This window comes from Uloborus diversus, chromosome 4 (assembly GCF_026930045.1).
Source record: "Uloborus diversus isolate 005 chromosome 4, Udiv.v.3.1, whole genome shotgun sequence".
Classification (NCBI taxonomy): Eukaryota; Metazoa; Arthropoda; class Arachnida; order Araneae; family Uloboridae; genus Uloborus; species Uloborus diversus.
Window position 1 is genome coordinate 99,204,047 of NC_072734.1, and position 19,160 is coordinate 99,223,206.

At 32.5% G+C, this 19,160-nt stretch overlaps 1 protein-coding gene across 1 annotated transcript in view; it reads right to left on the reverse strand.

Moving 5' to 3' along the window:
• LOC129221292 (SKI2 subunit of superkiller complex protein-like) overlaps positions 1 to 4,019 on the reverse strand; it is a 43,146-nt gene extending 39,127 nt beyond the window's left edge. The window contains exons 1-4 of the mRNA XM_054855751.1: positions 3,884 to 4,019; positions 3,672 to 3,791; positions 3,477 to 3,586; positions 1,684 to 1,801 (exon numbers count right to left, since the gene is read on the reverse strand). Of these exons, the coding sequence (XP_054711726.1) occupies positions 1,684 to 1,801; positions 3,477 to 3,586; positions 3,672 to 3,782 (339 nt within the window). The 5' untranslated portion in view covers positions 3,783 to 3,791; positions 3,884 to 4,019. The remainder of the gene's footprint in view (positions 1 to 1,683; positions 1,802 to 3,476; positions 3,587 to 3,671; positions 3,792 to 3,883) is intronic.
• Between the last annotated feature and the right edge of the window lie 15,141 nt (positions 4,020 to 19,160).

Below are 19,160 nucleotides of genomic sequence, written 5' to 3' on the forward strand. Positions count from 1 at the left end.
AAATTAGGCTCAACAAGAAAAAAATTGAAATTCAATGAAAGAAATTAAAGAAACTGAAATCTCAAAATGTAAGCAATAACTGAAAAAAAATTATTTACATCGAATGTATGCTTAAAAAATTACAGGTCGTGTTTCTTAAATGCTTTATAGTTAAAATTTACATTTCGTTGTTAAAAATCTTCAAGCAGTAATTATTCTACTCACGGCATCCACCTTTGAAAACCTTTTACGAGATTCGAAAATTAAGAATGTTATCTCTAAAATTATGTATAACACATAATTATTGATTGAGTCTGAAATTTTAGCCTGCAGGTTGACATTTTCATGGAATGACCCTAAATTTCAACAAATATACTGCACTATATTGCAGGGAGAGGTCGGGTACTGTTCGTCTGGAGCAAATTTTACACAAAATATGGCGGTGTACAGCTTTTTAACGAATAGCTTTTACTATGCTTACATTTCTTGTACCAATTTTTAATTTTACTGGCAGCTTTAGAGTTAACTTTAATATGAAGATTTTAGGATAAAGTACAATTATTGAGCGTTGTAACCAATAAATCATGTACTGATTTTATTTTGTACACTTTAGTGATAACCAAGCTTTCTTACATAAACTCTTTAGATTATAAAAAATCATTTATATTTTATCGGATCTTTTGGATTTATGCTTTTATACCAACACTTACTTGAATTTAAATTTACCAAGCACCCTCAGAAGTTTCCCAACTTGCTCAAGCGATACATACATTCCTTTTACTATTTCATAACTGTGATCGAGGTAAAAAATATATTGTTATTTTTATTTAAAAGTGATTACTTAGAAAATGTTAGGCAACAAAACTGTTTGCTGAAAGTTGCTATCAGTTAAATAAAGTTAAAAAAAAAGCTAACTAGGAGATGGCATAGGTAGCTGTTACAGAAAGTTCGATGAACAATCCAGCCAACTAATTGCCACAATGAGTTATTTCCTTTTTAGTAGGTCTTTGTATATTTAATCTATTTAATTGGTAGTCAGTTTTTTAAAAAATGTAAGGAGAGTCGATGCGAAAATTAAAGGAAAAAACCCCCCAGAATCTGAGTTGGCATACTTTCGACCTACTCTGATTCCTTTAGCCCAAAATCAGTCCCACCGACTCCACAGCCCTGGTTTAAGCATAACTCAGTGATCCCCTACCCATCTCCCTAGCATCATTAAAGATCATCTAAAATTGTATTTTTGGAGCTTTAATTATGGAATATTTCTGAGAGAGAGTTCCGAATTTTATCCTTCCCCCTGTTGTCATCAGAGAACACTCACAATTTTGCTTTTAAAAATTTAATCCGAAAATTTCTGGAGGAGAGCTCTTCCACTAACATTATAAAATATCGCCTAAAATTATTATTTTTTTTTTTTCAAATTTCAGTAAAGCAAAATTGCCCCAAGAAAGTCCAGGGTGAGAAAATGCCTTGAACCACTTTTCCCCTAACATCACCCAAGATTGCCTAACATTGCATTTTTTGAACTTCAATGCGGAAAAATTGCCAAGGGAGAGAGCTCCTCAAATCTCCTTGAAGAAGGGGGCCCTTATTTGTGCTTTGTTTGGTATAAAAATACTATCATTGGTTATGTTATATTTCTACATGCTTTGAAACAATCATAGAGCACAGGTAAATTAATCTATATTGAAATTCCAAACTCACTTCTGTAAAGCCTAAAATTTTTCCAGTCATCATGTCTCTTTTTACAGTCAACGTTGTTCCAAGTGGACACAAATTCATAGTATAAAGAGATGAAACATTGGGTTCAATAGGTATAAACCTGCAATAATTTCATCTTTGTTATAATCAATACATTTTTTATATATATAAATTACAAATCATGTTTAAAACAATGTTTTTAAAAGAAATCTATGAAACAGACAAAAGAAGTTTAATTTTAAAAAAATCATTAAAAAGCCACTTACTAAAATGATTAGGGGGGGGGGGGAATTAGAGAACAAAATGTAAAATATTGAAGATTATATTTCATGAGGTTCATGATTTTTTCATGTACTCATCAAAACATTCAGTAGATAATGTATATAGAAACCAGTGTATCACTAAAAGAATCATGAAAATAGTTTTCACTTTTGATGACTAGATTTTTTTTTTTTTTTTTTTTTTCAGTTTTAGAATGAAATGTTTTTAAATTAAATGTTATTTACTCAGCAAAGATATAATTTTTAAAAAATGACAAAATTTCATGACAATTAACTACTGAATTTTTCAAAATTCATTAGAAGAATAATGCTTCTCAACTTAATTGAGCAGCAACTTGTAGTATTTTGGATTCAGATGCCTTTCATTCAGTGACATAGTTCTAAGGGGGGAAAAGGCGATAGGATGCTTACAGGTACAAGCACAAGTTAATGAAATCAAAAGTGGAGGAAGCTTTTGTGAAAATACAAAAAAATAATTTATCTGTTAGGGGCAAAGGGCACCAACACGTTATAATGTCAACCAGTACTGCGCACCCGGAAAAAAAAATCTAAAAATTTTGACTTATTTTTATTTAATCTGACCATTAGATAATTATGATTGCATTTTTACTTCAGTTTCAACAGGTGTAATAAGTACTACCAGATAACTGGTTATTAAAGCTAAAGTACTGAAAATTGTTTTCAGGACAAATGCCCTGTGTAGCAAAAAACTTTTGGGATACTCGAATCGTGCCTACGAAGCACAATTAGAGATATAATAGAAAGGAGGGTCTATTGCTTTGGGGACATAAGGGTATGATTGAAGGTGAAAAATATTGTTTGCAAAGTGATGTAGAAATGAAAGATGTTTTACATGTTATATACTGTTTTCAACATCATTTTCTGCTGGCCTGTGAACATTGCTATACAGATAATGTTAAAATATTTTAGATTTTATGTTAGGCTGATTAGAGGGTATTCTCAGATGATTAAGTGATTCAAAGCATAAAATCTCTAAAATAATTTACATTTGCAAATGCAAAGAAAGAAGCAAAGTTGCAATCAAATGACAACACAAGTTTGCAAAAAATTGTTTGCATAGAACAATACCAGTAAATAAATTGTATCTAAAAATAAAAAACAAATAACGATCACACATTTTCCCCCTAGTTCATTGGGTAAATTTTTAAACAATATGATCCAATTTTTATTCCCATCCTCGATTTTACATAACCCCATTTCTCGCCATTGCAATTTTTTTCATCAGACATTGACAGGGATAATAATAATAATAATAATTATATATATATATATATATATATATATATATGGTTTACGTCCCACTCTACATCAACTTTATTTCAACGGGGAAAATGCATGTGAGATTTAAAATCACATCTAACCCTATAACTCAATGCAAATGATTAAATCAACAATTTTTTAAACATTTATCGATATTATTTTCAAATTCTGGATAAAATTCTTTAAGTTCTTTTATGAAAATTATCAAGAAAGCAATAATAAATTGAAAATTACTTTTGAACAGCATCTAAATGTAGAATAGGCAATCTTTCAGGATTTTCCAAGAATGAATTTAGCATTGCATTAGTGTCCGGTAAAACTGGTGGAAGACCGCACGGAAGACGCTATGAACATGCAAAAAATAAAAGTTGTTAGAAGTTCAAAAAGAGAACTGTTTTCTTCAACTGTAAAGATTGCAAAAATATTTACCGAGCAGCTTAAAATGTTTTTCTCGCTAGCCGGTAAAATTTCCATTTCACCATTGTCGCCTAAAGGATGGACTTCCAGATTTTTTGGAATCTCAAAATTTTCAAAATCCATTTTTCGGATCTAAAATTAAACATTTTGCAATTAGATGAATGAAATGTTATTTACTCAGCGAAGCTATAAATTTCAAAACATGGAAGTAAAAGCAGTAATACCTCAAGTACTGATCAATGGTAAAGATTATATAAAAATAAACAAAATAAAATTAAAAATTATAGCATTCATTGCTTAAAATTAATAATTTAATTAACATAACACATTCAGAGATTTAAACCGTGTCACAAAAAAAATTTGTTTAAAAAGTAAACACAGACGAATTTTTATTACGTTGCCAGATAAGTCAGGCAAAACAAATGCAAATAAATAATCTTAACACTATATTACATTTGACGTCTAAGTGCAAAAATTGTTGAGGATTCAAGAAACAATGGCTTCTTCTTTCCAGTGCACATTTCTCCAATGCATATAAAAAGCTTAACAAAATGTGCAGGAAAAAAAAATCATTTGAATTTTCAAGTCCTGAATTCAAATTATATTTTTCGAAATCATTGATTGTGGTAGAACTCTTCTCGTTGAGTTTCTTGTTTTCAAAAGTGGACGGTAATACGAAGCATATCCATAAAAAACGAAATGGTCATTTTAGGATGTCATTATAAAGATCTACTCATTCTTCTTCTTCAAGGATTAGGCATATAGCCTGTTCCGGCTTCTTTGTCGCCCCAGCGCTTCCTGGGCCTACCACGGTCTTGTTTGCCCCTTGGTCTGTAATAAAAGGCAGCACTTGCTCCGTAAGCAAAATATCTTGCCTTAGTATTGCATAAAGGTTGACATGTAAAAAAAATCATCTTGCATTAATGCTGCCTCAATGTTGTTATGTTACTCCATTTATGCTGTCAGCAGGCTGCCACAATATTGACTGACAAGGTGTATGCAGCATAATATCAGGAAAATATCAAGGTAGGCTGCTTTTGTAATATTGCATACGTATTGATATGACAGGATAATATCAAGATGTTGTCATGACAGCATGAAATCAAGGTCCAGGCAAGATGATCTTGCTTTTGTAATATTGCATACGTATTGATATGACAGGAAAATGTCAGGATACATTGACATGACAGTATGAAATCAGCACGTTTGCAAGGTGTTTTATCTATTTATTTATTTGTATTATTTTCACTTTAAACTCGAGAATTAAATTTCATTCTTTAATTATTTCTGTTATTCTTCAAGATAGTTTTCTAGCCTAAGAATATTTCCTTAAAGCTGACATCTGATCGGAAATTCATAGAAAAGTATTAATAGTACTCGCAATTTAATTTAAAAAATGAGTTTCTTCGTTTTGCGTAATACTTGACTTATTTTTTAAATTCGTGCTTCGAATTGTATTGTAAAGACATAAAATGCCTGGTTAGGAATAATTCCGGAAGTTTTTATAACACATTTAAGAGTAAAGAAAGCAAAATAATAAATAAGTAAATAAATACAATAAAGTACATTTCCAAATGGATGTCAGCATTGAAAATATCCCATGGACAAAACACATGAATTTATCTTAAAGAATAACATAAATAACCACTGAATAAAATTAATCTTACTCATGAGATTGAAGTGATAATACGAAATTCTGGGCTTCATGTCCTTTGTTTCAAAGTCTAGGGACGAAAAAAGTTATTTTCGGCCATTTCTAACATTGATCGCACATCTTCTGCGATATGACTTGTTTAGTACTATATTAATAAACAAATGCAGTTATCAGTCATTCCTAAGTTATTCTTAAAACAATACTATTCCACACTACTAACTAAGCAACCAACTTAACGAAGCCTAAAGAACTCAACGCCAACGCTACGTGCAGCTCCTCTGAACCGACTGAATCGTAGGTCGAAGGAGGAAGATGTGCCAGCAATGCGAGGGACGCTGTGTAGAAAAAACTGTGCGCAAGTGCGCATGCGCAAGTATCAACGAAGGTCCACCTGTTCTATTGTGTACTAATTACCTTGACGGCGACCAGCATGAAATCAATACATCTTGACGGCGTCAACATGTATGCAATGTTGTTATTGTAAGGTAATATCAATATTGATATTTTAAGATGAATGCAATGTTGCATACGTGTTGTTATTGTAATATTGCTTTTTAATCTTTATGCAAGCTTTATGCAGTATGAAACACGTCAATATTAACGCCGTCAGTATAATATCAAGATCTGTCAAGATTGAAGCAAGAAATTTTGCTAGTAGGGAGGAAGTCGAACATGGTTTTTCCAATCGTTACGATATTCACGGGCGTCGTTGGCACGGGGGAACAGGGGGGACACTTCCCCCTCATTATTTTGAACTCGTCAAAAGTCCCCCTCAATATTTGAGAATAATAAATGCGCATACAAAAAATTCCTGTTTTACTCATTTGTGACAAAAAAAAAAGAAAAAAAAAAGGATTTTGGGCCAAAATAGAGCTACTGATCTACCACGTAAACGAACAGAAAAATGACACCCCATGTCCAGCAAAAACTTCCTTATCTATAACATTTGAGGAACCATCTGAAAGTCAGTTGATTCCCACACTGCTCGCTGACCGTGTAACTTGCCTGTTTTGCCCTCTACTTCTTCTTTTTCTTATTTCCTGTATCTTATTACTCCTCACCTCCAACTAACAAAACTCATTAAAACGACGATCCATCCCATTCAAATCCCTCCATCATCTTTCTGACCACTCGGACGGGGGTGATAAATCTTAGTTGGGGTTCGCTGTTCGCTTCGTGTTTCCTTCCCTTGCTTACACGGTCTTAGAAGAAAATGTTTTCTCAGAATTGAGATCAAGGTCGAATGTGTCCCCTGCAAAAAGTTTATGTTATCTTCTGTCCAAACGCAGCTGTGTGAACAGCAAACTTCGGACCAAAAAATTCTGTAATTCGAATAAACCATCATTTTAAATTTCTCCAAAACTTAAAGGGCCATTTAAATTTTTTTATGATGTGTACTGCTCTCTTTTTTTCGTTGAAAAAGGCATAACGATGTACAGCTATTGGAGGTTCTCTCAAAAATATTTGAAGACACCCTCTTTAGAAAAATACCTCTCAAATTTCTTTTCCCTTTAGGGGGGACCTCGGCTCTTTTAGCTCCATCGACACTTCAGTTCAAATTGGTATGGGATATTTTTTTCTTATGTTTTTTCTCTTAGCCTAAACATAAGCCTTTGTCGAAAAAGCGAATATTATAAGAAAATTTTCGGTATTTCGTTTTTATTTTTCATAGTTTTCATCAACTTGCTATGAGCTAAGTTAATAGAAGAACATTTCAGACGAAAATAATGATATTGAGCTATTGATAGTATAAACTTTCGACTACAACATGAAATTGAAAGTATTTTACTATTTATTGACAGTTCACAACATAAAACATGCTATCCATATTTTTCTAATACATTACATTACTTCTAAGATATATGACAACTGAAGAGATGATTCTGGATTCTCTCTCTCGACCATAGAAGAAATATCTTAATTTCGTTCTTTGATTATCTTTTGGCTTGCAACAATAGTGACCAAAAATACACTAAAAATTAATAATTTAAGTTCTTAAAATTCAAAACTTTTCTTGTTTCTTGTACTAAATATTTTCAAAATTTCATTGTTATAAACATCAGTAATATTTGCATTAAAATGAATGCGTACATTACTGAAGGGAGACGTTACTGGTATAAATACTGAAAACTCGAAGTTTGGTTGAAATTCGTAGTTAATGGTAAATTTGAAATGGTTTACAAATCGGAAAGTTTTTTTTTTCTCTGTAGTAAAAACCGCCCTACAAAGAAGGGATAGAATGAAGCATCCGGCCTGGTTGAATCATGAGGTGTGACTCGGTCGCTTCGGTCAATAATAATTTATGTTGAGAATATTCATTTTTACAATTATAACTTTATAAATTATTGTCTTTTTAGTTATACACAACTAAACCGTACAACAAAATCTAGTGGAAAATTATATATTTTTAAAAAGTTTGTGTGCTGAACCCTTGGAACCAGAAACTGCAATAGAATTGATAATTTATTCTATTTAACTTGAAAGTTCCCAAGAAATAAATAAGTTACATTAAATTATATTTAGTTAATAATTATATGAACAACTTTAGTTGCTTCAAATGAAGTGCAGTCAAAATATTGCATTCTTAAAAAAAAAAAAAAAAAAAAAAAAAAAAAAAAAAAAAAAAAAAAAAAAAACGTACAAGTTTTCAAAATCTACCGGGACAGATGTCGCCGCAATAAGAACCCTTAAGGAATTTCTTTTAAAATTATATTTTATTGTTTTGTTATTAGTATAAAATTTCAGATTTATTTATTTATATATATTGATGTAGCGGTAAAACTTACTCAATTCCCAGTCTATGATCAAGATTATTAATAATAATCTAGGATTATAAAATATCCAGAGAATTATAAAAACGTAAATAAAAGCTAAATTTCAAACTTTTAGTTTTTATAAACCTAAATATGAGAAGAATGCTCTTTCCTTGCGCATAATTTTCATCTAAAATCTAAATATTTCCTCTATAGATAATTAAATTCATTTACAAAACGAACATTGATATAAGGCTTTAAAAGAATAGTGAAAGATATAAAGTTTTGATTTAATTTGTTACTTTAAAGGAAAAGGTGTTTTATGGTGTATTATAGGTCAATGTGTGAATTCACGTACATTGTTAATTATACTATTATTTCTTTGAAAGTTGAAATAGTACGGCTTATTTTGCCATTATCCTTCTAGAAATGAATAAATTTGTTCTTCCTAGTCTTTCTAAGATAGAAACTGATTTAAAAGAATACATTTTTCTATTCATGTTATTTTTACTGTTTAAAAATAAATGCGAAACGAAAAAAGTAAGTTAAAGAAGGAAATAAAAAATATTATAATAGTCAAAATATATCAAAAATAATAACTCCGCTGCTATAAATTAACACTGAAGTTACTGATATTTTTACATCACTATTATCTTGATATATTTACGATCAGTTATATCATATGGATTATTCAATTTTGTGTTCCATGTTCAGTCGACTCTCGGAATTTCTTTGCATTTTGGGCAATGCCTAGGGTATTTTGTACTACAAAATACCAAGGGAAGGAGGTCCGTTATCTAGTAAGTTTTTTTTTTTTTTCGAAATTTAAAACTGCTGCTTATGAAATAAGTCGAGCTATTCTCCCTTGAAAATAAAAAGTGAAAATATTATTTTATTGCTTTATTTACTAGTATTTTTTCTTAATGCGCTCAACTATTTTATCCATAGGGGAAAAGATTTCACCTGTTTGTTTGCTTCGCTTTTAACGGGATAGATTTATATTTAGAGACTAACTTTTTATTTTCAGTTATCTTATTGAAACATTAAAACGCTTATTTGAGACGGTTTTTGACCGTATTTTTAGCCTTTTGAACGTCAACGTTCTCGAACGCGAACATCAATAAAAAAAAAAACTTTAGAATAAGTTTCGTTTGTGAGTATTTTCAAAAAATTACTTTTATCAACAAAAGTAGATTTAATCTTTTAAAAGAAAAACTCTTTCATTAATGCTGTTCCTACAAAACATACAAAAAACCAGTTTTTATCGATTTTCAGAGTTAAAACTTTTTAAGCTTAATGCTGCTAAAATTTCACAGACAATATGTATAGAAATCATGTTGATGAACAAACACGACCGATAAAAATGAGCTATCCATAAATTCTCTTCTTTAAGATAGAAAAAGGGTTTCTTGTAACTCCGAAGCACGTGCTTGCTGCTTCCTGAAAATTTGTACCTATGAACTTTGCTTTATCTTCTTTTGCTTTTCAGCACACGGATATTTATTTAATTCTTACTTATATTCATTATTTCATTCTTTTTATTTTTGAGCTGGTAGACTTCCCGTTTCTTTTAACATCACTAAATTAAAGTTCCCGTTTTTTAAAAAAATGGGGCGGGGTATAACCCCTTGGTGATTGTTCTGCATTACATCAATCGTCCCCCCCCCCCCCCAATAACGAAGAGCCAGCGACGCCCATGACGATATTCCGTAATTTTTTCATTGAGGTTGAATATCTGTAATTCCCTTCGAATAGATTCATTCCTTATTTTGTCTAAGATAGTGCAGTTCTTCAGTGATCGCAAATACTTCATCTCTGCTACTTGAATTCTACTAGTTTCTTGGATGTTCAAAGTCCATGTTTCAGAGCCATATAGTAAGGTTGGCACCGCCATAACCTTATAGAACTTCAGTTGTGTTTCCTTTCTCGTTTTTCCCTTAAGGGTTCTTGTAAGAATTCCACATAAGTGTAAACTCTGGTCCTCCAGGTTGGGGGTTATGCAGTATAGGCCGGTAACCTACTCATGTAAAAAAGTTAAACACTCGTAAGCTTCAAAGGAAAGATCTAATTATTACGGCAAATATGCACTCGAGTTCAGTGAAAACCTTTATGGTACTTTTATTTCTTATCAATCTTAAACGATGGGGATTTTTAATCTGTAAATTTTGCATTTATATGAAGTTTTGCTTTCAGAATTCATCTATGTTGATGTTTGTTCTGGAAAAACGTAATTTTACACCCCCTCCCATTTTTTTTTTCTCAAAAGTAAAATCTGCTTAAGTTAAGTTTTAAATGAACGCAAACGATTTGTAACCGTGGTAACGAAAATGTCTCCTCTTAATTAATGTGAAAACAACGAGCTTGACTTATTCTCGTAGCCATGGTAATCTGAAAAATCAGAGAAGCTCAAACTTTGGTCAAATAAAGAAATAAATAGTTCGTGATTGCTCAAAAAAATTCAAAAAGTAATCTAAAAATAGTTTCATTCAGTACTGGACCTGGGGGGGGGAGCAAGCCGAGGGTCCTTGCCCCAGGCGTCAACTTCTGGGGGGGGGGGGGCTGAAAATTTACCCTATTTCTGTGCGTTTTCAGTTGAAACTGGAAATAAAAACTTGAAGGATGATGGGTAAGGGATCTCGAAACAGCAGTGGTCAGAGCGTCATTTTTAGCTTTTTGCCCCGTATTGAAGAAATTGTATCCCGGCACTGGTTTTATGCAAATGAAGAAATGCAATAGTGAAATCAGGGCCGTATAAATAGAAAATAATTTCAGGGAGGGTTTTAAAACTTTCATGCGAAGCTTTGCGCTATTTGTGCTAATGTTCAAGTCGTCGGGTTATCTATTATGAAAGCGTTTTATGCAATTAATATACATATGAAAGACATTTGAGTTTTGGAACCATATTTTTTTGGAAATTTTTGAATATAAACGAACATTTAAACGTCAAACCGAACTTTTCAAGGGGGGGGGGGGAGGTTGAAACCTTAGGACCCCCCCCTGGCATACGGCCCTGAGTGAAATAAGTGATCAATAAAAGTGAAAGAAAAATAAAATGGTGTTGTGAAAATTAGTGACTATAAGGCACGCTTATATAAGCAGTAATATGCCGCACCATCCGGGGAGAGGGTAGGGGGGTTCTCGGCAGGCTTGGAATACCTATTAGGCCATCCTGGGAATACTCCTAGGGGCACAAGCTGAAAAGAGCGCATGTCACGTGGGGACGAAAGAAAACAAACAGTTCGCTGGGGGAAAAAAAACAAACAAGAATGCGACGTTCTAGTATATGAAGAAGAAAAATTCCATTTGAACAGATTGCAACATTCCCAATGAGCAGAAAAAAGCAATTGGAGTGGAGAGGGCGTAATGCTTGTGTCGAGGTCCCTTTTCCATTCAAGGTAGATAGTTTTTAAGATATTTTATTTGAACAATCGCGTCTTGAAAATATAGCTTTATCGAAGTGATAAGTCACACACAAAGAAATTAGTAAAAGCTGTAGTAAAGAAAATATTCAGGTATGAAACTTATGAAACAATTCTTCTCTTGCTATCTTTAAATCATATCAGTAAGTATATGCTTCGTATTCAATAATTTATTAATTCTTCTCGTTTATGACTGCCAGTCATCAGAGGCACCCAAAATTTAATTTGGGGCGGCGGGGGGAGGGGGGCGGAGGGAGGTATCACTTCACTGAATGAAATTTCAAATTTTATTGAATGACAAAATACGAGCATGCACATACGCACCAACATCTAACGAAAAAATAAATTAGACGTAAAAAAAAAAATTGTTATTTTGTTTTCAAATTTTCCGAATCGTCAGACATTATATAATAAGCGAATAAGGAAATTTGGGAGAGGTTACAGTAATCTCTCGTTGGGGTGCCTGTGCCAACCATTTTCACCTATTTTGTACACAAAATATTCACCGTAGACTGCTTTAGTTTTCTACATGCACATGCATTGCATGCAAGTTGCTAATAAAATAATGTCTTATCACACAATTTAATCTCTTAATTCCAATAACGTTATTTATTTATTTATTTTTTTTTTTGAATAATTTAATTCAAAATGGTATTATCACAAAGATTACAACAAAGTGGATAAAACATATGGGATGCCCCGAAGTATGTTTTTAAATAAAGGAAAAATTAAAATTAAGGGAGAAATTAATAACAGTGTAAAGAAGAGACGCCAAAAGAAAAGAAAAAGAAAACTGCGTCAAGAAATTCAAGAGTCATGATATTTAAATTTAAATAAAAGCTGCAGAGGGAGGCGGGGGGGAAAATAGAATCATAGGAATTCAAAACAGTCAAATGAGAACGATAAGCAATGTCGATTGCTCAAAAAAAAAAAAAAAAAAAAATAATAATAATAATTTGAATTTTTGGCATCTTGAATTCAAATTATGTATTTCGCAATCACGAGCGTGTCTGTGTATATGAAAGCGCGTGTGTGTTTGTGTAGGCGCATGTGTGTGGGTGCGTGTGTATGTGTGTATGTATGCATGTGTGTGCGTGTTGTGTATGCAGTGCTGTGTGTGTACGCACGCGTGTGTGTAGGCGTTCGTGTGTGTGTATGTAGGCATATGTGTTTGTGTCTGTGTGCAGACATGAGTGTGTGTATGTGTGTGTAGGCGTGTGTGTGTAAAATATGGACGCAACCTGGAGACGGTTTTCGCAAGAGGAGCAGCATCGTGAGGCCGATCGACGCGACGGTGGTGCTGGCAGAGGGTGCTGGCGGGAAAATAAAATCACAGGAATTCAAAACAGTCAAATGAGAACAATAAGCAATCAGGATTGCTCAAAAAAAAAAAAAAAAAAAAAAAAAAAAAAAACCGCAACAAAATATGTTCTACCGTTCCTGAGATAATGTACTTTAAAGATTTTGACGGAATCCCAGGAAGAAATCATGACAGGAAACCTTCATCTTGGACCAGGATTTTTTTCGGGCAAAAAAAAAAAAAAAAAAAAAAAAAAAAAAAAAAAAAAAAAAAAAAAAAAAAAAAAATTTGTTTTTTGCAATCACGAGTGTGTGTGTAGGCGTGTGTTTATGTGCATTGGGTATGTGTATGTGTGTGTAGGAATGCGTGTTTGTGTCTGTGTGTGTAGGAATGCGTGTTTGTGTCTGTGTGCTGGCATAAGTATGGGTAGTTATGTGTATGAATGTGTGTGTAGGCATATGTGTTTGTGTCTGTGTGCAAGCATGAATGTGTGTAAGTGTTTGTGTATGTAGGTGTATGTATGCGTTTGTGTGTGTGCATGTGTAGTTGTGTATGTAGGTGTATGTATGTGTTTGTGTGTGTGCATGTGTAGTTGTGTATGTATGCGCGTGTGTGTAGGACATGGATGCAACCTGGAGACGGCTTTCGCTATAAGAGCAGCATCGTGAGGAGCCGGTCGACGGCGATGGTGTGGAGGGTGGCGGTGGGAAAATAAAATGATAGGACGCCAAAAACAGTCAAATGAAAGCAATAAGCAATCGTGATTGCTCAAAAAAAAAACCGTATTTCTTAATTTTTTATGAATTTTAACATACGTTGAATTCAAAAAAATCCGAGACCATCAAGTTAGACCCCTTGTTGAATCGACATGGATTCTACCTAATTAATAACGAAATTATTATTACTTTTGCTTGGAATACATACATATCAATAAAAAAAGTCTATGTTGATGGGATGGGTCCAGACTCCTTGGACCATCTCCTTGTGTGTGCCACTGCTCTCCAGTAACAAAATTAAAATATTTCTCTGAGCGTTGTAAAAAATGATTTCAGATGCGCAGAGGCCAAGAATTTGCTAGCAAACGTGCACGTGTTCCAAGGCAAAGGGCGCACCGGCCCGTGGGCCATCAAAAAGTGTTTTAAAAAATCTTCAGGGTAAGATTTTTTTAAATCACTTTTTAATCGATTGTTTGTCATCGTCCTTGAAATGTATTTTAATCAAACGATTAAGCAGAAGTGAAGATCGTTCGAATAACTGTTTCCTCAGTAGAAACACCACCGGAATATTAGTTCGTAACCATAGAATAGTCGGGGGGGGGGCTACGGGGGGAAGAAACTGCAAATTGTGATAAAATTATGAAACTCGGCATGCTTGTAGACATTGTATAAACAAAAATTTTAGGAAGGGGAGGCATTCCAAAGTCCCCCCTAAACCCCCCTGGCGGCCATTTTTGGTCAGAAACCCAAAACGGCGATTCTTTTAAAATTTTCGTTATTATAATTTTTTAAATCATTGGTTGTGTCATTCCATGAATGTCTATTACATTATTTACTGTTTAAAACTCCAAAAAATGTCTAATTTCAGAAATAACTTCACAAAAAGTGGTTTTTAAAAAAGAAATTGATATTTTTAAATTGTGAGTTCCCTGAAGTGAATTCCCCCCCCCCCATAACAGAATTACAGGTTTCTGAAGTTAGATACATTACATTAGTGATATCAAAGTAGGGTTCCAGTTATCCGAAATCTAGTTGACCGAACTGTCCAATTATCCGGTCATGATGCCCCTCGTTTTAAATGACTGCGCACGCATAATTGAAACTAATTGCGAATGGTATAACAGAATAAGTACTTGGAGAAAAAAGGGATAAATTAATTTCAAGACAACATAATTCTAATAGAAAGAAATTTAAAGTTGAATTTTAAATTTCTGTCCATTATTATTGTTACTGTTGTTGCTGTTGTTAATTCTCCGTCACCCAATTGATCATCAGTAAGCTTTTTCTCATTTTATAAAAAAAAAACATAAATATATATATATATATATATAAATTCAAGTTTTGGAGCACCGTAGTAAAGCTGGTGCTTTTAAAATTAAAGTTTATTAGATCATAGATTTCAACCAACTTTAGTATCTTTACTGAAACTTTGAAGGAGTTGATTTTGTGTGTGTGTGTGTGTGCGTTTTTTTTTTTTTTCATTTTATTGCTATACGCTATACATATACTTTGGTAACTATGCTGGATGGTTACCAATTTTTATTCAAAATCTTTTTCTTTAACCCACAAGCCTTCCAGACGTACACAAAGCCTTTGAAAAAGGAACGTTTCTTGTAAAAAAGACAATGAACGTGTTTTCTGTGATTGAATTGGATCATGCTTAGCAAAACAATGCGATAGTGAAAGGAGATGGTGGGGCTATTGGTCTTTCACAGATCCAACTGCGTTAAGAAGATGTATGTTGGCTGGTCTTCAAAATATCGATTTAATTACACAGTTTGAAAAAGTTACCTCTGCTGATTTAAAGAAACGCTGTATATGCGCAATAAAGAAATGTTAAGTTTCCAAAGCATGTTCTCAAAAAAGGTCTTGAAGAGAAATAGTTAAATATGAAAATCCATTTTTAGAGTCATCGAAAGAATTGTTCTCATTGGAGACGAATGTAGCAGTAGACGAAGAATATGTGGATCAATTGATGAAGATTGGGCAAGTTGAGGGAAAAAAAACAGTGCAACAAATTTATAGAGAAAAGAGTTGTAACTCAAAAGTCACGTTATGTTCACGGGTAGAAAAACAATAACTTTTTAGCATTTCATTTTTCCAGAAAAATCAGTAAGTCTGCTCTTTTACTGAAAAGATTAAAATCCGATACAGATTCGTTTTCAAAGCTTTTCATTATTTGCAATACCGTAAATTTCAACCTAGTTGAATTTCTCCTCTATGAAAATCAACCTCACCCTCCATCGATTTCAATAAATGGAGCTCTTTGAACGGGAAATAAGTCTGGCCAATAACATTCCTGCTCAATGAGTTAAATTATAGTATTCCTACTGATGAAAACTACTCGAGAGAAGAAGAAAACGAGTTAAGATGGGATGATGAAGATGTAAATGATGAATGCTAATTTTAAAATAAGTGAAATGGAGATACATTGTGACGCCATTGTCTATGATGGTTCTTTCATCGTTCACATAAAACGACCTAGGACAGAAAATTTTTCGGTAAAGCATCTGCATTCTTTTCAGGATACAACAAGTAAGACATATAAGAGGAATAAGAGAAAGATATCATTTTAGAGAAAATGGTTTGCTTTCTAAGAATTGTTCAGTTTCTACGAAACGCAGATAAGACAGAATTGTTTTCCATGATTGCACTAGCTATATGATCTTACGTTTGCTCTTAATGATGTGACGGTGATTTTCATCGAGTAAGACATCTCTAAGTGCCATAAAATCACGAGGAAGCTAATTTCTGGATCTATCGTTCATGTTTTGCATGCTGAAATAAGAGGACACATGAGCATATTCGTTGGAACTGTTGACAACGATGCTTCCATCAGCTGTACAAAAAGGGGATAAAGAAGATTTTGGAGCTGGAAAGCACTTTCGACTTATATTAGTCCAAGACTTAGCGTACAAATTCGGTCAGCCAAAATCAGTTGTTCTAAGAGAAATCCACTCATTCTCAGCGGAACTCTCATGGTTACCTCTTTTCTTGCAGGTTGGAAAAAGTGACGATGTGAAACTGATGAAAAGACTATCCTGATGTTTTATTGATGTATTTTCATATATATATATATATATATATATATATATATATATATATAATATATATATATATATATATATATATATATATATACACATATATATATATATATATATATATATATATATATATATATATATATATATATATATATATATATATATATATATATTATATATATACTATATATATATATATATATATATATATATATATATATATATATATCCTAACCTAAAAAAATGCACACCTAATTAAAAATGTAAAATATTTTAGTGATTCATTAATCTTTGCTACTACTCGTCTGCATGCAACTTGCCGTCCGTAAATGAAGCTGGAAACTGTTTTTCCACTAGCGAACAATGATCAAAGAATAACTTACCACCCATAGCTGAAGCCCTAAGGCAAGTTATTTAATGCTTATCAAGGTGGACATCAGTGGCGCAGTATGTCCAAAAATTTAGCCTTAACTTCAATTTATGATTGGGGTTTTACAGTAACTGATGAAAAGCACGTTATTTGTTTGGGTTTGCCCGAAGTTTCAAGTTCTTGCTGAAAGTGAATTTACGTTATGCAAGTGTAAAAAAAAACTGCTCTTAAATAACTTGTGGGTGCTTCAAATATGGACTTATCTAAACATCTATGTGTAAATACTGCAATGGAAAATGTTATGTACTTGTATAAATTACTTGTAAATTCAAATGGTTTAAATTGCCATCTATATAATCGTTGTATGCATCGCTTAATCAGATTTGTATTGCATTTTAGTTGTAGTTTTTGTAACAGTGAACTACATTTCAATAAATAACAATTATTGAATATTATTATTAATAGTAAAAATATTGCTAGCTTTATTAATATAGCACTAAAACTTCTTATTGTAGTAATAAAATATTTCTTCCTCTTACATCGTTTAAAACATGGAACAAACGCCTCAAATCGTCTAATGAGAAAAAACTTGAGACCTGTTTTAAAGCGTTTACTTATAATAAAGATTGGAGTTCTGTAAAAATAACGTCCATGCCCCCTCCCCCTTATTTCAAGTGCACATATGACTGATAAAACTGCAGAATGTGAGTGAAACTTCCAAAAAATTGCGTACTTCATTTCCAAGTGTTAGAAGTTTTTTTTTTTTTCGCCGATAATGAAAATTGATTTCGTTTTAACTAATCAAAGTGCTGTATTTATTCTTAAACAACAATTCAAATGTTTGTTTCAAGTTTTGAAAAATTTCTAGTTTTATTCTTAGTTTTGTAATCAATTTTTAATAGTAAACTTTAAAATATAGGTTCGGATTTTCTGATGTTTCGGATTTCTGAGGTTCGGATTATTGGGTTCTACTGTAAGTGAATTGATTTACCTTAGCACAGTACTTTAAAATACATAAAAAAACATTTGCCAAACGACCCCCTCAAGAAATGTTAAAGACTTTGATTAGTTAAAGTTTTGTTTAAAAAAATCAAATTTTTAAAATTAATTTTAAAATTAGAAGGTTTAGAGATATTTTGGTGATATTTTACGCTTTAGTAAGCATAATAGAACTCCCAAAAGAAGATACAGTGGGTATTTTTCAAAAAATAAAAAATAAAAGTAGTTTTGGATTTTTGACCAAAAATGGCTGCCAGAGGGGTTTTGGGGGGGATTTTGGATTGCCTCCCCTTCTAAAAATGTTTGTTAGTACATTGTCTACATGCATGCCAAGTTTCATGATTTTATCACAAAATGCAGTTTCCTGCTATATTTTCTACCATAGCCCCTCTACTAGAAGTGCTGTCGACACATTTAATCTCAATATTGCCGACAAAATCAATTACTAGTAACAATTTTGAATATTTTTTTGCTCTTTTTTCCGACATACACACTACCCTAAAATCAGTCACCATGACTATCGTAGAACCACAATACATAAGTACTTGATAAAAAAGAATAATAACTATCGAAACCTTACGTGCGCTCAGTGAATATAGTTACGATACAAATTGATCTAAGTGTTTGCGAACTTTGTTTCAATCGTTGTCATGGGGACGGAATGGCCGAAAGAGTGACGTGGTTGGACGATGGCTAAGTTCGGCGCGCAGTTCGTTTACACTTGCTCCGTTGGGAGTCGGGGTCGGGGCCCTGAAGATGCGACAGTGAACTTTCCAATAGTGACAGTAAGTTCTTGTAGCACTAAAAGTTGAATTTTTATAATTGTATAATTTTTTGACGGAATCGTAGAAATTTTTTTTGTAAAAAAAGTATTTTATGTAGCTTTATAAGTCAAGCATGTTTTTGAATTAATATTTTGTTATATTTTTTTATTGTTTCAGTGTGCATATTGAATTTATTTTATACAATTTTTATTAAATTTCAATTCTAATAAATGCATTATTGTCAATAACATGAAATGTACGAAAATCTGTTAATTCTTTGTGGTATAGAACTGTCCGCGGTGACAGTAAGCAGTAAGTTCTAATTGTTGTTTATGTTTAAACTGTTTTAATTGCGTTTAATTTACTGTCTGTATCATATACTTTTAATTCAAAAACAACATCTAAAGTAACTTTACAAAAGAAATCATGTGAGTTTTGAATTATATATTTTAATAATTCTTAATTGTTTTTTTATACGT